The sequence below is a fragment of the Hemibagrus wyckioides genome, linkage group LG18 (assembly GCF_019097595.1).
Source record: "Hemibagrus wyckioides isolate EC202008001 linkage group LG18, SWU_Hwy_1.0, whole genome shotgun sequence".
NCBI classification, from domain to species: Eukaryota; Metazoa; Chordata; class Actinopteri; order Siluriformes; family Bagridae; genus Hemibagrus; species Hemibagrus wyckioides.
Window position 1 is genome coordinate 20,546,003 of NC_080727.1, and position 16,673 is coordinate 20,562,675.

The 16,673-nt window shown below is 43.6% G+C and overlaps 1 protein-coding gene across 4 annotated transcripts in view; it reads right to left on the minus strand.

The window, feature by feature from the left end:
* ankhd1 (ankyrin repeat and KH domain containing 1) overlaps nucleotides 1-16,151 on the minus strand; it is a 30,438-nt gene extending 14,287 nt beyond the window's left edge. For all 4 annotated transcript variants that reach the window (XM_058416372.1, XM_058416371.1, XM_058416370.1 and 1 more), the window contains exons 1-3: nucleotides 15,708-16,151; nucleotides 3,665-3,818; nucleotides 1,130-1,286 (exon numbers count right to left, since the gene is read on the minus strand). In XM_058416372.1, coding sequence (XP_058272355.1) covers nucleotides 1,130-1,286; nucleotides 3,665-3,818; nucleotides 15,708-15,983 — 587 coding nt within the window. In that variant the 5' untranslated portion in view covers nucleotides 15,984-16,151. The remainder of the gene's footprint in view (nucleotides 1-1,129; nucleotides 1,287-3,664; nucleotides 3,819-15,707) is intronic.
* Between the last annotated feature and the right edge of the window lie 522 nt (nucleotides 16,152-16,673).

Consider the following 16,673-nt stretch of genomic DNA (forward strand, 5'->3'; position numbering starts at 1 on the left):
AAACATTTGCGGCACTGAAATTTTACTTTCGGGTCATCCTAAATACACACAGGTGACATCTCCATAAAGGTGTGTATTGTTACTTGTAAAGTTAGCCAGGTAAACATTAGTAATCATGTGTATATATCTGCAAATATACATCACTTTCACCAGGGGTATGAGTATATACAGCAGGATTTAAAAGCGATGACCACTAGACAGCACTCCAGATCCCAAGCATCTCTGTCTGTCAGGTGTCCATCTTGTGTATTTGTAGTTCACAGCAAATATAAACCGGCCTTAAGATGTATTTGCTTTTTCTGACCTGAACTGTATGGTCAGTATTATAAATGTAACCATCACATCTATGTTGATTAAGTAAATTCTACTATAAATTAATTTGCAGTAGTGAAGCAATATTTAATGCGTTATGGACTGTGTGCGCGTCCGTGCTGATTTAAAGTCACATGCTGACACCTTCCTAACTGTCAGAGTAGGATTTCCAAGATGAGGAGGTGTTACCTTTAAATAAATATAAAATATACAGGGCTCAGTGAATGGGTTGAGCAGCATAACAACACTCATCTGCTATGGCTGTAACAGTCAGTGACTCTTAACCCAGCCAAACTGCGGGAGATTTGGACAGCACTCACCACCACCATCATCATCATCATCATCATCATCATCATCAAATGAGGGACTATCTTTTGGAAGAATGGTATTCATAGCTCCAGAAATGCTCCAGAGACTTGCAGAATCTCGGTAAAAAGACACTGCAGCTATTCTGGCGTTCAGGCGGTTTATGTTGTTTATTCCTTTAATTTATCACTCGCCTGTGAGTCTGATTTAAAAAGCAACCCTATTGCACCATAATTCCAAATAAGGGGTTTAACTCGTACTTGTTTATTACTACTTACTGTAGGTCTTTTTTTTTTTTTTTTTTTAATTCTCTTCCAAATCCTTTCCCAACTTTAAATAAGGCACAAAGTGGCCTAAATGCTAAGTACATTGGTTTCAGAGAGAAAAATAATTCTGTGCTAATGTTGCACTTTAATGTCTTTGGGAGGAAGAAAATGAATGAAATACATGAAGTACAGAAAAAAGGAAGAGAGAGAAAGGATGAAGTATATGAGCTAGAGGAGATGCCTACTTGTCTGCCTGGTTGGCGTTGAGTGTGTTTTCGGCCCTCATGCGTGTGAGGGCGGCGGCGGCTTCGTCCAGCGCGCAGCTCACTGATGACGTCAGGCGGCGCAGCACCTCGGGATCTGCGAAGGCTTTGCCATCGGCAGTGGACAGTTTACCAATGCCTGCAGCGTCAGCCACACGCCAGCAACACGCAGCATTCAAGGCCAAAGGCATCCAGAGTTAGTGCACGTCACACAAGCGCACACACACACACGAAAAGGAAAACACCGACACTGGTTAGTCATGTTCAAAACCATGCAGCATGGTGGAGTACACAAGATGATCATAAAACGGGAAACTGGTGGGTTTAATTACATACGACGGAAAATGCTGGTTGTTAAATTCGTGTACTATTTTAACGACGTGTCCATCATCAGAACACAGCTACAGACTAAACCGTACGGCTTTATTCTATACAAATATTGACAAACCAGCAGCCAGCCAGGGTTGTGGGGTCTATTGTGCCCTCTGTTATTAAACAAATGTTTTAAAATACTCTTAAAACCAATCACAAGAAAAGTGTTCTAGTTTTGCTCGTCATTATGCCATTGCTCACTCGAACCTAAAATGGAGAAGTGGCTCAAACCTTCACAAGACGCAGATTCAGCAGTACAGGGCCTGAAAATGAACTTTTGTCACTTGAAAATGTCCCCGAGAGCAAAAGTCAACGTTATGAAGGAATACGCAAGTCATAAATTTTACATGAGGGCTGCATAATGTGCATCCTAACATGCTCTGCTTTGTTTCAGCATAATCTCTGATTTTCTTCTCTTCTTTGCACTCATGTTAAATTCTAGTCTACTTGACTATTTTGCATTTCCTTCAATTTACTTTTGCCACAAGACAGCTATACATATACTATACTTCCAAAAGTTTTGGGACACCCCTGCAAATCACTGAATTCCGGTGTTGTTTTTCAGGGGTTGGACGCGCCTCCTTAGTTCCAGTGAAAGGAACTCTTAATGCTTCAGCTTCATACCAAGACATTTTGGGCAATTTCATGCTCCCAACTTTGTGGGAACAGTTTGGGGATGACCGCTTCCTGTTCCAACATGACGGCACACCAGTGCACAAAGCAAGGTCCATAAAGACATGGATGAGTGAGCTTGGTGTGAAGGAACTTCACAAAGTCCTGACCTCAACCTGATAGAACACCTTTAGGATGAATTAGAGCGGAGACTGTGAGCCAGACCTTCTCATCCAGCATCAGTGCCTGACCTCACGAATGCGCTTCTAGAGGAATGGTCAAAAATTCCCATAAAAACACTCCTAAACCTTGTGGAAAGCCTTCCCAGAAGAGTTGAAGCTGTTATAGCTGCAAAGTGTGGGTCAACTCCATATTACATTCATGTGCATGTAAAGGCAGACGTCCAAGTTTTGACCTGGCTCACAGTCTCCAACCCCTGAAAAACATCACCTGTTTCTCTGGACTGTGATAGCAACAAGTCTATTGTGCCTATGAGAAACATGGGCAAAGTCTGCTTACAAAATATTTCTGCTAACATCAAGGACTCTACATACAAACTGTTTAGCACCTACATGAACAAGTAAGGATAAAAATTTCCAACTCAACGAATAACAAGGCAACTCGAACCACCGTCCAAGTGCAAATGTGAGTCTGCCAAGTGGAAAGAACAAATACCTGTGCAACTTGCATAAATACTGTGTAACTTATTAACACTGGAGTTGGACGACAAGTTGACCGCTATATTACCAAACACACAGAAAACACAGCACAAAGCAGCATTCATAGACGGCCATGAATACGGCAAATCTATGAAAAATTCTACACAGGCAACTACAGAGGATTACGTGTATGCGCACACACACAAACACACACTCACGTATTCATACACACATACAGCAAGCTTACTAAATGCCATTGCTGAGTCATGACCAGAGCCGAGGCTGCTGTATTGAAATCTATTGTTCCTCTTAATCTCCCCTGGTGCTGCTCTGAGCTAACCATCAACTCACAGGACCGGGCTAGCCTGTACCGCTTCACCCGTCAGGCCTAACGCACTGGGCCTCGTCTAGCCAATCACAGGTGCACCTATAGATTCTCGACACGCTGCCAGCTGAATGTAAACACGAGCAGCAAACGTCGAGAAGCTAAAAATACACCTTTCCGTAGAGCTGTGTAATTATATATCTCCCATCACCTCTAGCCTGTGCTTCTCTGGGAGGATGCACATCGCTAACGCCCACATTGCAGGTCGATTCCTAATATACACAAGCAGATGTTTAACATGTTTTACCGGAAAGCTGCTTTACTGCATATGTACACTGTAAACAAAGTGCGCTATTTAACAAGATGACTCTGTACACCCCAATCAGCTAACACGGCTGGTGAGCCAAAATACGAACAAAATTTTGAGCGCAGGACACAAAGCTTTAACATGACACTAATTCACTCTGAAAACAGGTGAGTAAAGGCATGCGTGCGTGTGAGAACTGTCAGTGGCTGATGCTGTGCTGAGAGCCGAGTAGCGGGACGTACCTGCCGCCTCTAGTAACGCCTCCAGCCGTGCTTGTGTCTCTGGATCTACTGTTCTGAGGTCAGCTCCGTCGGCTGCACTGGACAGGAGCAGCTCTGACGCCGTCTTTAGGACTGGGTTATCCAGATCCTCCTGGTCTAAGATGAATGACTCCACCTGCAGGGTTACAAAAACATATTTTGAGCATTGCTAGCTAATGAAGACTTGAAAAGTGTACCATAACATTCACACAAACATAATTGCTGAAGCACACAATCTTACTGCTTCCTTGTTTGAGGATTTTACATTGCTGTGGTTACTCACAGTGTATATATTATCAAAATATTACCTCACTGGATAAAATGCATTTTTCCTATTGCCATTGTTATTTCTTTTGCACTCATCTCATCCCTTTTTATACCCGGGTGGATTTTCCCAATCCCCTCCCTCTGGCCTTGCCATCAATCATACTACCACTACCTTAGGCACTGTTCACATCTGGTATTAACATTCATCCTGAGAGATCGGATCACAAGTGGACAGCCGAGACACACTGCTGTTCACACCTGGCATTATGAGCGAATGCGTCTCGAGCGAACACTTACGATCGCGTTTCATACATCATTTCTGTTGGAGAAAGGCTGTCATATGCACATTTATCACGCCTGTCTTCCGCCGCATTCATCGTCAGGCAGAAATGTCCCGCAAATCGTCTCTAATGCACCTTTATGGGCTGTTCTGAAAGTATTCGCAGTTTTGATCTGCTAGCGAAACGTATAAATGAACGGGCGTTGAGACCATGGATGAAGATCAGGAGAAGCTGCTTTTTGTCTCTGCTTTTAAATAATCACTTTTTTTTTGTAAGACTCTTATCAGTAGGCACAATTTCTGAACAGTGATTAGGTGTTTTCCGGCTCGAGCAGTCGATTAATTGGTCGTTCACTGCTGTCTGGGATGCACTGAGAAGCGTTCACGTTCAGCCGCGACGCGCTCTTATGCAACCTCCGATCTTGGTTTGAGTGTTTGGATGATAATGCGTCTCCGAGATGCACTTGACCCCATGCTCACCTGTACTTAGCACTGAACACTTGTGATCCGCTTCCAGGCAGATTCAGTGCCAGTGTCTCTTTCAGCTTAATAACGACACTGTGATAAATTGCACACTGTATTTTCTTTCCTCCAAAAATATCTTTCCGTCAATTAAGTTTAAGTGGATTACATCTTTTTTTTTCTTGATTTTTGTTATAAACAAAGATGGTCCTTAAATATCATTCACCCACAAAAGCGACATTTTAAGGCTAGGTTCTCGTACGGCCCTTATTTTAAACCATTACGCATCTCTATTTCAGGTTTGTTTAATCACGAGCGACAGTTCATTACTTGTGCCGTTTGTAGTGAAGAACTGGAAATGGGTTTATGTGCAGCTGTAAGGCAGAACAATTCCACAAAGCTGTTCTGTTCCTGGAGATGACCCGGATCAACTGGTGGCCATGTTTGACTTTTTTTTTTTTTTTTCCATACCAAATCACCTCATCAGGCACACACCCTGGCTCGGAGACTACAATGATCTGTAACACCAAACCGTTTCTATTTTTAAACCTTCACATTTTAAGGACTGCATGATAAAATGCATGTCCCGCCACGACTCTGGCTTCTTGTCCAGCAAAGCCAGGTAATTAACACAAGAGGGCTCTGGTGACAAAGTTCGCGTGGGCCACGAGGTCCGGCCCTGTAGGCGTGTTGCCTGGAGATGGAACGTGCAATATTTAGGCCCTGAGCCTCAGTGGAATTACAGTAAGCACTAAGACGAGCCGATCAGCGGGGTTGTTCCCTCCCTTTTCCCTAGCCATGTCCTTGACCTCTGCACACCTGCCGCTCCACCCCCAAGGCACGACGTCCTGTAAACACACTACATGCAGCACTGCAGCAGTCAAGCAAATGTGTGTGTGTGTGTGTGAGCGAGAGTGTTGCTGACCCACAGAGGCTCTTGTGATCAGGAGCAGTGGCTCAAGCACACGGCAGAGTTAATCTACATAATTACTAGTGACTTTGACAACAGTGTGCATGGGAGCCTATAATGACATTAAATGTAATGTGATCCAATTTAACACTTCAGTATTCCCTTTCGAAACACAGACATGTTTTTAAAGCACACCAGGACTGGAATTTGTAATATTGGGCTGCAAACCAAACACCTTTCAAGCATTTCAACAGATCTTTTCAGGTCATGGGCCTTCTATCAGTCCAAAGTCAACAAAAAAAAACTCCCAAAATATAAAAGAAAGGAGTTAAATTCATATTTCTCAAAACTTGCTAGAACGACTACAGATTTTGCTATCTATCGGAAGAGGAGTCCAGCAGCAAAGCATCAATAGGATTTTTATAAGGAAAAAAAAATCCGCACAATTCAGGGGAAAAAAAAAAAAAAAAAAGTGTTCATTCATGCTATGTGCATAACGCAAAAAGACAGACCATCTACATCCTGAGTGCCGTTAAATGACATCCATGTGTAAATAATTCAGCATCTTTTCCGCACAAGCACGCTACACTACCACGGGGAAGTGCATGTCCTGTACACGTGTCCCGTCAGACACATGAGAACGTTTCGTTCTTCGCTCAAAATAATAATAACAATAAATAAAAATAAACCTGAAGCATCACTGCTGCATTAGAGAATAAAAAGGGAGGGGTCTTCCATGAAAATATTTTCACAGAATTGCCAAGATGAGCTGACCCACAAAAAAGTGAGTAAGGCAGCGAGGGTGGGTGTGGTCAGCAAAAAGTCCATCTGTAGACAGAATAATTAATAGCATGTAGAGCTCAGATGGTGGACTCGTACTTTTCTATTCTACACACTACCGGGATGTATATGCAAAAAAGGAAAAGATGCAAGGGAGTGCCTAAGAGGCAGATGGAGAGACAGAACGCATACAGAGATAGAGTAAGGGAGAGGCTGAGTCACAAGAGAGAGAGAGAGAGAGAGAGGCTTCATGTCCGACAAGGGAATCTTATTACCTCATCAACGCTCTGAATACAAGATGGGGTGTTTTTCCTCCAGCTTAGCTAACACACAGGAGAGGACTGTTCCGGTTATTGTGAGATCTGCTACGTTCAGCTACCAAACACACAAGTAAACACACAACCGCAGTGTGGGCTGAGAGATTATCTCGTGTTAGCTTGTGCAGCCGAAGACACAACTTGGGCTCCTTGTCTTTTTCCTCCACCCTAAAACAACTGGAAAAACAAAGAGGAGAAACAACCTTTCCCACAGTCCGGCCCTGTTTAGGTTCAACGGAGAACAGAATCGCTGTGCTCGGGTTCCGTGTTTATATCGCTCGGCTTCGGTAGAGAAGCGACACATTGTTCTGTACAGTACACTGCGGTCATTCAATCAGCGTCCGCATCGAACTCCTCGTGAAACGACCTTAACGCGACTCGCACGTTAAGCTGGTCAGGAAAGTGAAGCCAGAATCGCTTGCTAAGGTTAAGCTTGGGAGAATTGGCAACAGTATCTGAATGCGTCGATAGCCATCAGGTCGGGCCTTAAGATGGACAAAAACAAAGTGTGTAACATGTGTTTCAGGTTTTCGTCTGTTTTTTTTTCGGGCCTTAATAAGCGCAGCGGAACAAAACATCCTTCCCTGATGCGCTGTAGCTTCCCTCGTCGGTGCTGCTGGACAGATAAAGCCGCATCTTCGGTTCCAAGACATGAACGGTGATTTAGGCAAACTTTACGCAAACGGGTGACTTCACTGCACAAAAACGAAAATCATCTCCACTGCTGTTCATCACATATATAGTTTAATTTTAGTATTTAGTAATTTTATAGCAATTCTATGTACGTTTCATAATAATCTTAGTTACAACTAATAACTTTTACAGCTTAAAGCAAGCATGGAATAAAAGGCAGGTCGATGCGAGGCTACAGCCGACCCGTATCCACGGTATCTGCAGCAATAATGGCGTAACGCGTACACAACACATGTTAAACATATCTGGCCACGCCCCTCAAAGCCCCAGCACCGGTACATGTGTTTGTATACAAAATAAAAGAGACTTGCAGCAAAAGCAAAAAGACAATACAGTTAAATTTACATCATTTGAGTCAGTTTTGAGTATCGTGAACCGTCTCGAATTTGTGATATGGTCAGAGACTGAGTACAATAACAATGTGACAGAAACTACAATCATTTCCTTAACGTTCGGCTCTGAAGCAGCCGCCGAATACGTCCGCTAATCTGGGATTAGTTTTGTTCATACGGATGTTATCGGTATGGATATTTGACAAGCCAGTCCAGCCACTGTGCTCAAAAAACAAAAGTCCAAAAATATGACGAGTGAACCCGAGTGATGTATCCACATGAATATTACTAAAAAGAACAGGACGGTATATTGTACTTTTGTAAAATGAAAGAAAAATAAAGAACCGCATAGGAACATAAAACATTTAACATAAAAATAGAAGAAGAAGAAAGAAAAGAAAATGAAGATCCTGTGAAGAGAACACTAAATGCTGACACACGGCACATCCTACACTGTGCTGTTATCACTGAGCGGCGGTCTGTTCATACAGAAATGCAAAACACGTTGCACTTTTCTGCGTGCAGTTAACACGTTTCAGTTTCTCCCACTCAGATCCACACAGACTGGTCACGTGATCCAGTCACGTTACACACATCTACAGTGTGTTGGTTCCGGTGCGTGTGGTCTCACAGATGTAAAAAGATGTAGGGAAAATGTCCAGCGAAGGTCCGCGGTGATTGCTGCTTAATCGTTAGAGGTTCTTCCATACACACTAGACTGCCAAAAGTTTTGGGACACCCCTCCAAATCAGAGCGGTCAAATAGACCGTCTCTATCGGCTTACCAGACTGAGGTTTGAAGTAACCGCAACCAGAAGAAACCCAGCGAGTTCACCTTTCTGACAGGACGAATCTTATTCGTGTGCATTCTGAAATTATATTGAACTTCACATCATAAACGAAACATCGTGGTTGTGCTTTAATTTTTTTCCCTTCGACAGAGCTGTACAACTGCATAAATGTGACGGACGAAAAAAGAGAATGAGACAAGGAGAAAAATAAAGAACTGAATGTTGATGCTCAAAATGTTTACATTTCTGCAATGATCGAGTACGTGTTCTCTCTGCGTGAGGGACGATTTCTACGCCCAGGGTTTGTTCCTGTTTCCGTGTTTTTGTTCCTGTCTGTTCTCCCCATCAAATTTCTGTTTAATAAATGAATGAGTTTTCAGAGCATACGTTTTCGGCTCTACACAGCCAGGATTTTCGATTGTTTGAAATGATTTAATTACACAAACCATGCCGAACTAGCAAGCAAACAAATATCACATTTAACTCTAATCCAGACGCAGTGTAAACGTGTGTAATAAACCTGTATCTTCACTGAATCACATTTCCTCTCTGTAGATAATACGTTTTGCTAACCGCAGTTATTTACCACACTAACCATTACAAGACACTAGTTCCTCCTCCTCCTCCTCATCATCATCATCATCATCATCAGGAATACTTGGCATACAAATACAGCAAACTTAAAAGTCACTGTTAAAATGGCAATTCAATCCAAAATGGTTTCGACAAAGTTCAAGACATTTTTAGGGAATCTGAACTACAACTATAAACAATAACTAACGACGGTTTGCTAACAGTTTATTTCTCGCCTTTATTATCATCTCGCATCGCAGTCTCTATGAGGGCCGATCTTCATAGACCTATCCTGGAGACGACTCTTTCGGCTCCGTGTTAAATCGTACCACGAGTTTCCTGTCTAGTCTTTGGCTATACTCCCCTCAGGCACAACGACATCGGGACACGCCGGTGCATCATTCGAAATTTCCCACCGAATCGAACCCGAGAGCTCTTACTGTTACAGGATGCTCAGGGTGACTCACAGCAGCACAAGAACATCGTGTTTTTACGGGATATTTTCCCTCCTCTGTCTAAATTTACACAGAAGCTTTACAAGTCGTAGTATAGTTTATGTAATGGGTATAAATCTGGAATAATTCTGAGTCACCAATATTTCTTAAACAGGTTGGTTGAAGACGTCTGTTCGATCCGACACAAGTATGATGGGTAGGTGTTTGTCTGACGTGCCCCGAGTCCTAGAAAGTAGATGGTCGATGTTGCAAAGCTACATACGATAGCCACAATACTCTCCAAATAATCACTGTGACTGCCATGATGGTCTATTATCTTACATGGTTTCCCATGCCTCCCATCCCTCTGGTAAATTCCAGTCTGCTAACCAACGAGGAACTGGTTTTTCGCACACCTTTACACACATTAGAGTTTACAACACAAGTCTTTTATTTATTTTTCTCTGCAGCAAATTTTAGCCAAATTTCATCAATCCTAACCCTAATAAACAGATCGATCTTTGGTGCATCGGTACATACTAGATATACTAGATACCATGATCCTTTATTGTACTTTACATAAAAACACAGATTCTATAACCGTTTGATACGAGTTGATATAAGCCTAATGTTGCTGACAACAGACTACAAACTGTTTAGTGATAAATATTAACAGAAGAAACTACAGCAACTTCATACATAACATATAACATCTTAAACATTAAACTCGGCACGAGAAACCAAAGGCAAGAAACAGGGTGAACAGTTTCCTGTTGCAGCGCTTAACCAGTATGTTTTCGATGACTGGCCGCTATAGGTCACTGACCGTGCGCGATTCTTAGACTTACTTCGCTTACATCTGTACAGGAGCACTTTGACTGAAACAAACCCTGTTTTTCTGCAACTCTACTATATGTAAAGTAACTAGCTAAGGCACTTAAAGCACATACCACCACATGGCAGAATGTTGGAGGGTGTGTGTTTTTTTAACCCCCTATAAAAGTAAGACTCAGAAAGTAGTTCCGGCTGGAGTGTGAATAATAGGTTAATATTAACGCGCTCATTCTAATACCTTATTGTTTTTACAGTAACAGCTTGTACACTAAGACTGGACAGCCAACGCTCCATATAAACTAAGACTAATAATAGAGAGAGAGACAGGGGAGAAGAGAGAGAGACAAGGGAGAGGAGAGAGAGAGAGAGAGAGAGAGAGAGAGAGAGACAGGAGAGGAGAGGAAAAAGAGAGATAGGGAGACAGTGGAGGGGGGGAGACAGAGAGAGAGAAGGGAAAGGAGAGAGAGACAGACAGATGGGAGAGGAGAGAAAAAGAGAGAGAGAGACAGGGGGGAGAGAGAGAGAGAGAGAGAGAGAGAGAGGAGAGAGACAAGGGAGAGGAGAGGAGAGGAGAGGAGAGGAGAGAGAGAGAGAGAGAGAGAGAGAGAGAGAGGAGAGGAGAGGAGAGGAGAGGAGAGGAGAGGAGAGGAGAGGAGAGGAGAGGAAAAAGAGAGACAGGGAGATGGGGGGGCAGAGAGAGAAGGGAGAGGAGAGAGAGACGGGAGAGGAGAGAAAGCGAGAGGAGAGAGAGCGAGAGAGAGAGAGAGAGAGAGAAGGGAGAGGAGAGAGACAAGGGAGAGGAGAGAGACAAGGGAGAGAGAGAGAGAGAGAGAGAGAGAGAAGGGAGAGGAGAGAGACAAGGGAGAGAGAGAGAGAGAGACGGAAGAGGAGAGGAAAAAGAGAGACAGGGAGATGGGGGGGCAGAGAGAGAAGGGAGAGGAGAGAGAGACGGGAGAGGAGAGAAAAAGAGAGAGAGAGAGAGAGAGAGAGAAGGGAGAGGAGAGAGAGAGACAGGAGAGGAGAGAAAAAGAAAGAGACAGAGAGAGACAGAGAGAAGAGAGAGAGAGAGAGAGAGAGAGAGAGAGAGAGAGAGAGAGAGGCACACAGACAGACCGGAGGCCTGACTGTTGACTGTTTATCACATCTATACCATGTGTAAAAACAGCAACTAGCTGAAGTTTCCCAGCATTAAACCCATCAAAACCTGGAAAAATGCTAAAAGTGTTATTGAGCAGAATTACAGACTGCAGTCTTAAAAGAAAACAATCCCCTTCAGTGTGCTGGTGACACTCGACGTGCGTTATTTTCATATAGCAACACGGCCAGTCGTGCGTTATTCCTTTCTTATTTAAAATCGACTGTGCGCATGTTACAAACACACGTAGTGTGTGCTTTTCATTTGTGTAAACGGATGGAAATGTAAACAGAGTTAAATAAAAACGTTCTTGCTCAGTACTAGTAGGTTACTCATTTTCCTATTAATAGTAGAAAAAAAAACCCTGTCAGAGAAATGACCACGGATGCATCATTACATTAATATGTAGCTGTCTGATGAGAGAGCCCGAGAATTGGATTTCATCCTTCTAAAACGGTGAACGTAAGCGCTCGGCCCTCGCGCCGCAGTTCGGTACGGAATAAGCGGCGCTCATGTAGGTCACGAGTTCAGTGTGGCACCAGTTCCTTCAGCCACCTGTGGGGGAAATAGCCTACACAAGTGTTACACAAACTGCTGCTTCCTGCTGAGGACAGAACTCTTAGACGCATCCAACAACCCTGTACTCTTCTGTTTCTTCTCACTTCCATTAACAAAAAAACCCTTATTCACTGTGGAGTGTTGAGAGACTGGATCAGCATCAGAGGACGCTGGTTACGAAGCCAAACAAACTAATTCTTCTACCCAGTGCCATAAGCACCTTTCTGTAGGAAGATTATTACCTCGTCTCAACATTAGAACAGGAACTGATCATCCATCCATCCATCCAGGTAACCCTAGAAGAGCCCCATCTGACCACATGTCCAGTGCATGATGCAATACTGCCACACGCTACTTTACAGTTGATTTCATTAACAGGTACAAAAACGTGACTTCTGATCAGACCTGAGTGTTCACACTCAGAATCAAATTAAGACTGCAAATATGGAAATATTTATCCAAATAAGGCACATTTAGTAAAATAAACCTGAGTGGAAAATGGGCTTATTTTCTTTCTTTTTTTCCTCCTGCAAATATTTACAAACTCTAAATTTGGTTGGACGAAACTTTTTTTTTTTTTTTTGCGATCTTGGATTTGCTTAAAGTGACACTTTTTTCCAAAGCTAGAGTTTTAGACGTGTGAAGGAAGTGTGTGTTGATGCCTAACATTTAACTCTACCTCCATCGGCTGTCGGGACACCGCTTCACTTCGTCTGAGAACTGTACGCTCGCTTTCTAATCAAGTAACGCACCGTACTAATAGGTATTGCAATAAATCTGAGAGGAAAACACTTTCCCTCATATTAACCCAATAAAAAAAATACGTCCAGTTATATTTTTAATAGCCGGCATTTTTCCGTAGCTAGTGCTGTGTTTAAGACAGACATAATCATCTTAATTAAGCTACACTGCACAGGAAGAAAATGATCGCTGCGAAAACAAATACATATGATCCGAGGGAGAAAACCGGACTGAACGATTCACCGTTAAACATGTGATTCATGAGGTCAACTCTGAGGATGATGATTAACCAATTAACCATAAAATCAATAAATGTTTTATAGTAAAAAGCCTACTTTTTCATCAGCAACACAAGTGCATGTTTTCTTCCACCGTGTCTGACGTTCTCAGGTCCGACTCTCAACAGGCTGAACCCTGGACTGCGTGTGTGTCTTCCTCAGTCAAAACAATCGGAACATATAGTGTGTTTTTGTTTTTAAATTGAATAACGATAGCTTCTTTGCTATAAAACCCAACAAAGAGACACATTCACAGAGACATATCCATGTTATGTCAGAGTTGCTCAGAGTTACAGCTACTCAAAGGTAGCTCAACTCCTGCTCTTTTACTAACTCAAACTTATTTCCTATTTCGATTTTAGGCGCATCAATTAACTGAATCCTCAACTAATTAAAGTAGTTGTCTTTTTCACATATACATTACTGCACAGTGAAATTCTTTCTTCGCATATCACATCCTTGGAGGTTGTGGTCAGAGCGCAGGGTCAGCCATGATGCAGCGCCCCTGGAGCAGGGTGGGTTCGGGGGCTTGCTCGAAGGCTCAACAGTGGCAGCTTGACAGTGCTGGGGCTTGAACCCCGACCATCCGATCAACAACCCAGAGCCTTAACCCGCAAAGAAAGATGTTAAGATCTGACCACAAATGTAAAAACACCTCTAAAATGCTGTACAATTTTAAAACGATACCGATCACTAACCACGCTTGCTCCCTGTTATAAATCACTACTTATCATATTTAACATTAACAAAAAAATAGCCAAGCGCAAGTGCGAAACGTGTTTAATGGGACGATCCCGGAGCTCTGGACAGGTGTCCGGGTTCCACCTGAGGGTGACGTCAGATAGATGACATTCCTTTGTTTTCATTACACCTCCCCAAAATTCCTGAGTGAATTCCAGCACCGTGAGAGACGGGACTTCGCACCGGTTAGCAGATATAACCGGCAACAGACACACCCCTGTCCGCTAGACGGAGACCGGGAGTAAAATGGTCAGGTGTGTAGCGCCGTGTGAAACGTCCTGTGCAAAGAAATACCGCAGTGTAGTTGTAAATGCTTTCAAGTATAATGCAATCATGCTATTTTTTTTTTAGATTTTTTAAAAACAAAATAGTCGCAGTAAACAGTAATAAACTCAATATTTGGTTGCACAATGTTTGTTTTGTTCTGTCTTTTAACAACCAAAAATAATCATCTGTCATGTCAGGTACAATTTGAACAGCTTTCTAAAGAAAAGTAGCTTGTGATCCACAAGCATCAAAAAAAGGATTGTTTTAAATGTTAAGTAGAAAAGGTTTATCGCTCAGAGGAGGACAAAGTTTGACCATTTTGATGGTTAGTTAGTTTATTAACTGTTACAGTAATTCCTAACAACACTCAGTGTTTACTTCCCCAGTATGAATGTTTCATAAGGCATAACTAAGTAGGGGGGAAAAAAAGTTGTTTGAACTGTAAAGTAGACGGACATGATGACCACAGGGGTGTTGGAGATGGGGAAAAATATTGCTGCAGAAACCCAAGATGACATTTTTCTTGACAGCTCCTTTACATCCACATGGGATTGTGATGCGCGTGTAAAACGCTTGTGCGGAGAAAAGAGCACAAGCTGCTGTTACTTTTCTCTCAGACCTTCATGTGAGACCAACGTGTTTGTCTCGAACACTACACTAAAGCATGCTCCTCTGACGGGGGAAAAATAAAATAAAATAAATGAGATCCTGCAAACATGAGCAAATCCTCCGGGTAACTTAACTAGTCACAGTGTTGACATTATCCTAAGGTGACTTGCAACATGGAGCGCCTTCTTTCCACAACATTCGGTGTCAGATGTTTGTTGTGGCCGAAAAAAAACCCCATGGGTGGACATCAGAGCTGTTTTACCAGCCAAACAAGCCGAGTTTGATTTTATGACACGGTTTAAGAGTGGCCCAGTTCAGGGGGAAGAAGACGACGAAAAAATAAAGCACACACACACAAGCGGCTGTTGCTGACCAGATAACCAGCGATAAGCCGAAGTGGTCTGCCTTAAACTGCTAATATTTAAGAGTTACGCAGCTAGCTAGCTAGCGCCGTTTCTGCATCAGTGTGTAACACGGCACCGTTTCGGAAAGTTCCTCCGTCATTAACATTCCCAATAACGACAACAAATCCGCCCGGCTGTCTGACCAAACTCACCGATGTGCACTACAGGAGGAATATTGAAAGCTAAGAAGCAGGCGATGGCGTTGCCCGCTGCTGTCTTTAGGCCCAAATCGCAGCCTTCGACAGTCGCAGCAGTCGTGCTAACAGGCTAAACCAAGGCTAGCAGGCTAGCGCAGCCCCAATCCGAGCTATTTGGGAAACGCAACTGGCAACGTGGGTCGCGCGAAATCGCGCTGAAATTGTACACAACGCCGGGGTTGTGCCTGCGGATAGCGCCGAAATGCTGTTCGCGGCACGGGGTGACGGCGCACACTTTGACGTGACGCTTAAATAAAACGTATTCGGGCAACTTGAGGGATTTTGATGGCTTAAGAATCCAGTCTGCCGTCACCCTCTAGTTTAGTAACGCTAGCTAGCTAGCTAGCTAAGCTAAGCTAACTAGCGAGCTAGAATTACAGAGCTAATAGCATACTTTGGCTAGCTAAATACATGATAGCTTACCTCAGATACTTCATCCTCGTCGCTGCCGGATCCGGGCCCCGAGGAAAGCACTGCGGCTGCGGTGAGTTTGAAATCGAGTCTATCTGCTGCCGGCCCGCCCGGCTCGCCGAACAAGCGTACTTTTTTGCCACCGACACCCAACCCGAGGCCTCCGAGTCCGGCTCCTGGTGTAGCTCCAACCCCCATCCCGAGCGCAGGGGAGCGCGGAGTCACCGAGTCAATCTCGTCCTCGAAGCCGTCCGTCAGCATTGCCGTCCCGGCTACTGCATCCTGCATACTTTCTTAAAGAATATGTATGTTTGTAAAGGTAACGTTATCCTCTCACTTTCTTTGGGGTTATATTGTTATGAAATTATCCCGTTTTACTTCAGAAAAACCCTCAAACTCTCCTGAAGCGAGAAGAGATTCTCTTTCCCCCAAGCCATTAACTTTCTAACAACCTACCCCCACTTCGTTCTATTTCCGTATGGTCCCGCCTCCGTTCAAAATGCCCCAGCGCGATTGGCTCACGGTCAGAGATTCTGCCGGACGATTGGCTCGAGTGCACGCTACTCGAGCGAACGCACGCGATGTTAAGGTTGGTTTACGAGAGCGCTTACGCCAGGAAACATCACCTGCCAACTGCGATTGGTTTATCGATACGTCTGTCACAAAGTCCCGCCCCCCGCCCCTAGATACGCCTATTTTTGTCTTGATGTGAAAAGTAAAGGATCATTTGCTTTAAGTCTCATGACTGTACAAAGTTTAGTTTGCGAGCACCATAGAGTCCAGTGCTTACTTCTGACCCCTGACAGCCAAGCAGATGTTTAGGACAAGGCTTTAGGTTTCTCCACTTTCAAGTAACTTAACCTGAGGAGTAAAGAGTGCATCAAAAACACAGCATGGATCAGGGCGCAGCGGTGTGAGGCAATAGGCGGATTTCAAGTTATTCTGGGAAATGTAGTTTTAGAAAGGCTTTACTGGTGG